Here is a 9,908-nt window from a genome sequence, read left to right as displayed (position 1 = left end):
AGCACCAGACAACCAATACTGAATGTGAACAATAGATTAATAAACAGTGTCCATTTCCTCAATATGGCTTTCCATTTCAACTAGAGCAGACTTTGATTTACTCAGATCCATATTTGGAGGCTGCAGTCAAATGCACTTTAATCTATGATGTGACTGTCTCACACCCATACAGTAAACCATGCATTTGAAACCGCTTCACATGGTCTCCAAACTTCTTAAGTGGTTTCTCAGCTCTGTACTTACTTCCTTCCTCTGATGAGTGAGGAAAATGCCCCAGTCAGGGTGGGACGGTCCAGGTTAGAGAGAAACCAAACAGATGTGGTTATGTCTCAAAGCAATAACATGTTTACAGACTTTGCTTATTAATGGGATTATTTCTTTAGTAGAAAATAAAAAAAAAAATCTACTGAATCTGAATATTGTTGAATACCCCAAATGAAAAAATGTAATTATTTTCTTCTGCACTCTATCTCAAAACCTTGTTTAATTTACACCAAATTATATGCATGTCTAAAGATCACCAGATGTAAGCTAGAAAGCATGTGACTCTTTGATATTAGACTCAACTGAATTTGATCGGTTTGATCATTAACACATTTGTCATCAGCTCTCTGCACCTGCTCCGGCAGACAACCCTGTTGTGAAATCTCTGCAGTCACATCAGCATATCACAACACATGTAAACAGTCTCAAACACATTCGCCACAAATAGTAGCGTGGTAAAGATGTTTATGCTGAGGACACAATATGAGAAGGAACATGACGAAAGCTGAAAACTAGAATTCAAGTCAGGCCCAAGTCAGTGAATGATCTGATCTCCATTTGACCTGTGAGAATCTGCTGACAAATCACATCCATCAGACATACTCTCTTGACATTTCCACAGCTGGTACTCTTCTTTTTTTTCAGTTCAAGGCTGATACACCCCTCTGGATTTTTATGACATGAATTTGAACCCTTACAAAGGAGCTCAGAAAGGTGTTTTATATGTTGGAATCTGCTGATTGAACTAGTATGAAGGCCATACTGTGATGACAGTATGGCCTTCATACTGGAACTATATGCATTTTAACCCCAATGAACCTGCCATTAAAGCTGTCAGGACCAATGTTAGGGCCATCTATAAGAATTTGCACGGGCAAACCTGGGAATGTATTCATTGAATGTTGCTGATATGCTGCACAGCAAGGTGTGTGACCCCAGTGATAAACATTAAAAGCATTTTTGCACAGTTTTATGAGTTTTCACTTCCATTCTTTCCGTTTGTCTCGACAAGTTGACCAGAGGATCTTCAGTTTTGGTTTTACAACTTTTCATGTGTTGGCCAAAAATATTCCATTGGATAGCAAAAATGAAATGGATTACACTATTGGTGAAGGCTGTCTTCAATTCAACTTTATGATCATGAAAAAAATCCTGAAAATGAAATCAAGCCCCTCTTCCTGTATGAGAGAATGCATGTTCATCAATGTGTCCGTACTCACCTGGTGCTATGACTTTAGGCATGGTGACGCTGTTCCAGTGAAATGCTTCCCGAGAACTGGCAAAAGGGGGTCAGCCACTGGACCACTGTAGTAGGGAAGTGTGGAGCCCCGTACTGGGTCTCTGCAATATTAAGCTCCCTCTGCCTCACGTGTAACCAGAACCTGCTGTGCCCACGCCTAGATGTTATGGTGAACTCATACGGGTCTATTTTAAGTTGTCTATGTGCATGCAGGACTCACTGACAGGCACAGTGTGTAGACAAAGAGAGGGGTGTGTATGTGTGAGGGGCCTGACATTATATAACACCCTGATAGCTGCATACATTACTCTCTACATGGTTGTTGGGTTTTAAGATAAATGCTTCATTGGGCGTATTAATCTTATACATAGTCACAACACACCTTTCCATCATATGCTAATTCAACAGGTTTTCAGTGTTGTTATTAGTGTTGCTGTTGGGTGAAAATGTCATGGTTTCAGAAAACGAGAACACGAGAAGAGGACTCTCTCATCCCATGGGGCCTTCAGCTGCTTTGAAGACATAAAATCCATAAATGCGACATGATCCCTTCACCTGACATCAGTGATCTGAAGCTTTCCCCAAGGGCTCCAAATATTGTTATATTGTTGTTAGCAACATAACACATTGCTTGGTTCACCCAAATTACTTAACATTTACTCACTCATCCCTATTATGTCTATTAGGGATAGAGTGATAAATTGGCCAGGCTGATAAATCAGGCAATATAACAGTAGCTCATTGCAGATATATCAATACTGGTTTATAAAGTCTGTCTGTGTGTCCATTGCATAGTACATTGAAAATGTCTCTCAGGACATACCTCATTCATATAAAAGGGATATTTATATTATGTCATTATCTAAAAAAAATATATCTTTATTCGATTTTTCAAACTCAAATATTATATTGGCACTGGCCTAAAAAATCAAGTTTTGGTATCTCCCAGAAAGTTTGAGTTTTAATTTCCTATTTTTTTATAATTGACAGGGCTGGATTAACTCATTCAGAGGCCCAAGGGAAAACACAAAATGTTATAATAGGACAGAACACATTTATTTACAAATATGCAAATAGTAAGCATAATAGCAACTCATAATTAAGAAGCTAAAACCTGATTTTGACACAGGGTCCATCTATAGTATAGATTTAAAATAGTATGGTGTGATACAAACCTCAAAACAACAACAAACAAAACAACAAATGCCCTTACTATTTCACTTAATATTGTGTTTCAGTGCATATTTCCAAACAAATCTGCAATCACTCAAATGAGCACAAAGTATTTGCTGCACAGGTATTCAGGGGTCTTTGGGGCCCTTGAGGGTCAGAGGACCCATAAATCTTATCTAAAAAAACAACATGACAACAACAACAACAAAAACTGTCTGCTCAGCTAGATATCATTATAGGTAAATAGAAAAAGAATTGTTTTGTTGTTTTGCATATTAAAATCCTTGTTGTCATTGCCCAGATTTTGCCATTGACTTTGTGTAACATGTCTACTTCTCCATTCATTCTGAGACGCTGTGCAGTTTGGAGACACTTAACAAGCCATCTATTTTTAGGGAATGTGATCCTAAATGTCAAAGTTCCTCTTAGGGTGCAACTAGTTTGAGAGAAGAAGATAGAAATGGGCTGTCAGTCAGTTCAACGCCCAGAAATTCATATTACAGGTAGGATTTTAAAACTTCTGAATAGCGATGGTAAAACAAGACATTATGGAAAAGACAGATGATACATTTAATGAGGTTACAGATGTTTATGGTTCACTAATGGCCTGATTATGATATACCTGACAGAAGAGTTTTGTGACATTATCTTGAACCACTAGAGATGGATTTAATCCCAGTATCATGTCTCAGCTATGGTTTGTTTGTATTGCTTTGCCTCTTGCTGTTTGTATTGCCTATTCTCAATAAGAATACTTGTCAAATAAAGAAGTCTAATTAATTTCCTATCAACAAATTTCAGTTTCTTACAAACCAATCAGTTTCTCCTCTCTAATTATCTGACAATGATTGCTTCATAAAGTCCATCTGTGTGTGTGAATTTTTAATGTTTAAATTCACATGAACTTGAATGCTACATCTTGAAATCTGAGATGTATCAGTCAAGTTTACATGAATGTGAACTTGAAGGACAAACTATTAACAGAGGCAACAAATGTGCAGACTGACATGAATGAATGAACAGGTCTGTGTTCATTCATGTTAGCTGGCGCAGACATGATAATTTTTTATTCGTGATCCCGAGAGATCCAACTGTTCCTCACCATGAACCTGAGAGATTATCAGCAGCTGGACATGTGGCACACAGGGGCTGCAGGGAGCAGGGTGTCCAAGTTTCCCCATCTCATATTACCCCTATCATCATCACCCGGACTGTCAAACTCTACCAAATTACAACAGGTGCTCCACTGTCCTGCCTCTAGCTTGAGAGTTGTTTGGGTAGTGTTTGGCTTTAAAATGTAATTTGATTTTCATTTTTTGAATCAATTTCTGAGCTTACATGACAACCAGGCACAAAACAGCAAAGCATGAGCCAAATAAACACCAAAGCTGTGTACACCAACAGCAAATAAATGAATCAGACACCACAAATAGTATTTTTCCAATATATAAATAGTTCAAATTGGTGTGACACAGCAATGTTTTGTTTGGTATTGAATATTGACTAGCATTGATTCAACTACAGATCCTCCAAGTGCTTGCGAAAAGAAATGTGAAACCTCTGCTCTTCCAACGGTCATTGAGACTTATGATGTAACCTAACACCACTTTCTTGTATCAGCATAAATGAGAAATGAACTATATTGTCTGCAAGTGTGCATCTTTTATGGGTGAAAAGCAACATTTGGCAAGTACAATCTTACATCTTTGAAATGAAACAGCCACGCTTATAAAAAGAATTGAAGTTCAAAACATTCAGCAGCACAGACTCACTGAGGAATGAGTACTACTGTATGTGCTTGATAGTGGTGGCTACGTGTTGGACACTTTACAAGTTCAGCATGTTTACATGTTCTGTTTGGATGGTAATCAGCCTTTCCGGTTAGAAAGATAAAGAGGAACACCCATGACCTAAAAACAGCATAACCACGTAAACCTCGCTGGTAAATACACGTATACATGACCTGTTGGTTTTTTACAAATTTCATAAGACTGTCTAGATTTTACCCTGCAGTTATTCTTAAATAACAAATATAGATTTTCTTAAAGGACAGGTTCACATTTTTTTAAGTCTGTCTTAAAACAACAGTGAGGTGTCTATATGAACATTGAAATAGGTTCTTCCTGAAATAATCATTCCTCCTGCTCATATTGACTCATTATAAGATCCCTTCATAATGCATTTACAATGTAAGTGATGGGGACCAAAATCCACAGTGTGCAAAAATGTATTTAGAAGTTCATCTGAGGCACTCCAAATGAGTCAAGTCAAGTAGATGTCTTTCAACTTTACAGTCTTTTTAGTGCCAAAGTCCTTCTTTTTGTTATTGTTGTTCCATCACAGCTCAACAGGAAAACACTATCTGCGGAAACATTCCTGCAATGCCTGTTCAGTTTGACGCAATGAATATTCTGCCTGCCCCTCTGCCTCTAATTCAGGTACCAGCACTGTCTCAGTTGCTGTTAAATGGAGCAATCACTATCATGTCCCCACTAAGCTTAATTCTCCTGCCATATTTTCCACTCACACAGCTGTTCCTTTGAGAATCACAGATTTACAGAATGAATAACAGATCAAATACCACATTTTCTGCATTTAATATTATAAATAGTTGCAGAAACAGAAGCAATTTAAGTCCTGTAATAATTTCTACATCTGAGTATTTTACTTCTGTTTCAGTAAATTCTCGCTCAGTTCCAGAGCCTCCTTCAAACTCGATAGACTTTCACTCTTTTAAGTCGAGGAGAGGCTTGGGTTTATTGCATTTATATATTAGAAACTTGTTGCAGAGATGTAATTTGGAACACATGGACATTTTAATTTAAAACAGAGCCAGACATTCTGGTTCTCACTGAATCCTGGCTTTAAAAAAAGTATTGGTCTTTCAGATGTTTCTATTAATAACTACAACTTTTATTTTAGAATTGGCAAGGTGGGCAGAGGAGGTGGTGAGGCTGTCTATGTGAAATGCAATTTCCAGTTGCAGTTTTAAAAAGTGTTTCACCTCCTAAATGATTTGATTTGATTGCTTTAAAAGTTGAACCTAGTCACAATAACACCGCTATAGTTGTAGGTGACTATACACATCCATCTGTCCCAGCTGAGGTTAAGTTAAGTGTTAGTCATCTTGGGTTATCTTAATCTTATCTGGCTATCATCTGTATCAAATAAGCTCAACTATATCTCCAATGGTATGAATTTGACACAGTTAGTTGCTGAGCCCACCTGGCAAAATGTAAATGATATTTCAAAATCCAGTCTAGCTGACATTATTCTCCTGAGTGGAGTATTTGAACCAGGGATAAGTGATCACTCACTTACTTGTGTGAGCATTAAGAAAGCAATTGCTCATATAAAAAATAAAAGGAACCTGAAATACCTCAATTTAGAAGTGTTTTTTTTTAAAATAACAAATATAAATCAATTTTATCGTTGATAGACATGTTCTCTTAGTAAGCGTTAAAGCTAGACCTGGCCCATGGTTCACAGCTGTCATAACTGAGCTTTTTAACTCTAGACACAGAGCTTGGCAGTTCAAACACCCCCCCCCCCCCCCCCCCTACTGGCCTCTGTTTAGACAACTTAGGAATCACTGTACTGCTGCACTAAGAAAAGAAAAGCAGAGTGTGACTACTACTTACACTCTTTCACCTGCTCCTGTCATAATCAAAGTAAAGTTTGTAAAGATGTTAAATCATTATTAAAAAAATAACAGCTCCTTTCTAACGCATATTGACAATGGATACAGCATCTTAACTGAGATATTTACACTGTTTTTAACAATCATTTTGCTGCTGGACATCTTTTTGATTATCCCATGAATGATCTCTCTAATAGATATGCAGACAACACAGTTTTATATTGTCCTTCAACCACTCCCCAGTCAGCTATTGAACATCTGTAATCCTCATTTGATTCACTCCAGCATATATATATATAAACACAAAGAGGGAATTTGATGCTAAAACAGCTGATGCCTCATATAAGCTTCACATCAACTCTTAAATGCAGTTTTGAAATTGAAAAACAAAATGACTGTGTGGGCACTCTGTGGATATTGGCCCCCTTCACAAGCACATTTGAAGGGGATCTTTTAATAGCCAGTATGAACAGGAGGAATCATTATAGTAAGTTAAACATCTATCAGTGTTCAAATAGGTAGACTTGAAAAAATATGAACACTGTACACTGACCAATAAAATCATCACATTTAAAAATCTTTTGGAATGACAGCATATAAAAAGAGAACTCATACTGGATTCTGGCTTTAACAGCAAATCAAAATGTCCGTGAAATTAAACGAAGAAGAGCTGATTGATCATCTAGTCCCTTGTTTGTGACTATCTACTTCATACAAATATACTAAAACAATTCCAACTGTAAACCTTTAAAAGTAACAATACATGTGTCGTTTCTCTTTCAATATAAATTATTAAGATTGAAATGGAAGGGCCATATCTTACAGTTCATTTGACTGGCAGGAGAGCAGGTGATACATAAAAACATTAACGATGGCTGTGTGCTATTCTAGTGCCCCAGTAAGCTTTGACAGTGTAACAGTAAACCAGCATGAACAATACTAAGACCCTGACACCGAAGCATTTAAATGGAGTAAAACCATCGTTCATTTAATAAATTACACCTGAATAAATTCATATTGTGACAGAGCTTGGTCTCATTTATTGTTTTCCTGTGTTGTACTTATAATATAACCCTAGTAATATTACATTTTGCTGTGTTTGCCCAAGCAAAATGGGCACTGTGCAAGATGGGAGGGATCATAAACTGTCGTCCAGTGGTAGATGCCTTTAGGAATTTTAATTGGTCTTAATTGCTAGGCTGTTCCTCCCAACCAGAACATTAACCCAAGCAGACGGGTCCACACATCTGGACTACAGACAGGACAAAAAGGTAGGTGTTTTTTATAACATTTCTTCATGGATCTTCTTGTTTTCTGTTGATTTTTGTGTTACGGAGACAGTTTGTCACTGTAGACATCTTACAACAATCATTTGAAGTGGCCTCAAGCTTAACCAAGATACGATGGGCAGACAGATAACAGTAACTGGTAATGAGGGTCATTTAGCTGTCTCCACTGCTTCCCCTAACAGAGACAAGAAATGCCCACTGCACAATGTGCTGCAGTTTTACTAAACCTTTAACATCTTTTTAAAACAACAGATTGGGTAAGATGGAGGTGAAGGTGTCTGTGGACGGTGTTCCACGTGTGGTCTGTGGAATTACAGAAGAAACAACATGCCAAGAAGTGGTCATAGCGTTGGCTCAAGCGCTGGGTATGTGCCTATCCTGCTTTTTATAGCAATACATACTTTTAAGATTTACTGTATGTTCTGCCATGTTCAAGCTAACATCCACACTGACATCCTTCAATTTAGGTCAGCCTGGACGCTACACATTACGGGAGAAATTTAAAGACTTTGAGAGGTGCATGACACCTGATGAACGCCTCCTGGAGACTCTTGAGAAATACGGTGAGCAGGCCAGGGAGGTTCAGCTCACGCTTCTCCACAACGGACCCTCTGCCTTGGATGAAATGACCAGAACAAAAGTTGGCAGACACCAACCTTGCCCCCCACTTAGGAGAAAAGAGGCAGCCACTAGAATGCGGCGAGGCAGTGATTCACTCAGAATCAATCGCAGAAGCTTGCCACCATTGTCCTGTTTGAGACAAGAAGCTGAGCAGCAACAAGAGGACGTGAAAAGGCCTAAAAGAAAGTCTTTGACACTCATGGAGGAGGCCTGGGAATGGCTGGAGAATCTGGGGAAAGGCAGGGTTTACAGTACTGCCAGTGATAAGGAAAGCAGCAAGAAGACTGATAAAAGGAGCAATACCTTTCTGGATGTTTCTCTCACTGCTGACAAAGATAACTTAGGTCGAAGTAGTAGAAGCAAAGTCAGAGGTCAGAAAATATTGAAGTCAGACTTGGATAATCAGACATCCTGCTGCATGGGAAGTCAGGCGAGGGTTAAAGAAAGCAAATATTCCAAGAAAACTCAAGGAGTAAAACCTGATTATATATCCATTTCAAGCTGTGCTATAGCTGAAGATGAGAGAAATGATCTAAGAGAAACCATAATATGTCAGCTCAGCTGTTTGCAAGACTTACAGGTACAGATAGAACAAGTGGACCAACAGATTTTAGAGCTTGAGGAGCGACAGAGGGCCAGACAAGCTGAACAGGAGGCCCAGCAGAGAATGATTGAAGATGAGATGGAGCAGATACAGTTTTGGGAGAATGAGCTGAAGGCAGAGGAGAGTTACGAGAGAGATCTGCAAAGTCAGTTCCTTGAGATGAGGACCAAGGCTGTGGAGTGCAAGACCAAGCTGGAGGACTATAAGTGCAAAATGCAAGGACTTGGTTTCTTCACCACTCAAAACAATGTTCAAGAGGATTCAGGGATGGTTTCAAAAGTGGGTGCAAATGCGGACACTGAGATTTCAGTTGATTCAACTCAGGAACTATATCAGGAACAATCTGATCCAGATGGGGATGTAAATATTAACAGGAAGTTCTTGCCCAGGGAAGACTTTAACCCACCTCCTGCTCTGACTACTCCCAGCCAGATAAGGGAGAGACGGCCCACAGGGCCCACTGAGCTCAGGGAGTGGTGGACACGCTGGTCTGAATCCCAAATCCCCAAACCACAGACTAAAAAGAAGGTGGTACATCGCTCTGAGCTCACTATATATCTAGGCAGTACAAAGGTTTAGTCAAATTAAGAGCTTAAGAGAAGACATATATTAAATGTAATGTATGCTTCATTGTACTCAGTGGTAATTTGCTATTTTATTTCTCATGTGGCAAGGCTCTGGTTCTCCATGACTTGGCCAGAGTGTTTGTATGCATTGCTCACTGTATGTACAGTATGCGGCTGGACTGAGGTATGCATCAAGCACTGTGAGGCATTCATGCCCGCAGTAGCAGTCCCCGAGTTAAAATTGATTTCATACCAGAAGTGAGTCCCTTAGGTCCTTTGAGGTCAAAAGAGGATGTGTCTCCATAACAAACATTCATTCAAATTTAAGAAATGTTTTCAGCCTGTTTTTTGTACAATGATTAATCATCTACAAATTAATTATTTACAAATGTTTCATTTGACATTGGGTTGCAGTGAATTATGGAATATATTGTATAGTAGATGTCAAACTCAAGCTAGAAGATATTGCTGCCTTTGTTTTATATAAATTGCAAATTTGGAATTTCATTTG

The 9,908-nt window shown here is 38.6% G+C and overlaps 1 protein-coding gene across 1 annotated transcript; it reads left to right on the top strand.

The window, feature by feature from the left end:
- Nucleotides 1-7,868: 7,868 nt before the first annotated feature.
- On the top strand, nt 7,869-9,512 carry rassf11 (Ras association domain family member 11). The gene is made up of 2 exons (XM_053318148.1): nt 7,869-7,971; nt 8,074-9,512. Exons 1-2 carry the CDS (start codon nt 7,869-7,871, stop codon nt 9,408-9,410), a joined length of 1,440 nt encoding a protein of 479 aa, XP_053174123.1. The 3' UTR covers nt 9,411-9,512.
- The last annotated feature ends 396 nt before the right edge of the window (nt 9,513-9,908 follow it).

The sequence above is a fragment of the Scomber japonicus genome, chromosome 4 (assembly GCF_027409825.1).
Source record: "Scomber japonicus isolate fScoJap1 chromosome 4, fScoJap1.pri, whole genome shotgun sequence".
NCBI classification, from domain to species: Eukaryota; Metazoa; Chordata; class Actinopteri; order Scombriformes; family Scombridae; genus Scomber; species Scomber japonicus.
This window is presented reverse-complemented; position numbering and strand designations above follow the sequence as displayed.

Bases quoted from the DNA above. Each gene is read 5' to 3' on its own strand.
- rassf11 (XM_053318148.1), top strand. From the start codon at position 7,869: ATGGAGGTGAAGGTGTCTGTGGACGGTGTTCCACGTGTGGTCTGTGGA. The intron at 7,972-8,073 runs GTATGTGCCTAT...CCTTCAATTTAG, and splicing joins AGCGTTGGCTCAAGCGCTGG to GTCAGCCTGGACGCTACACA.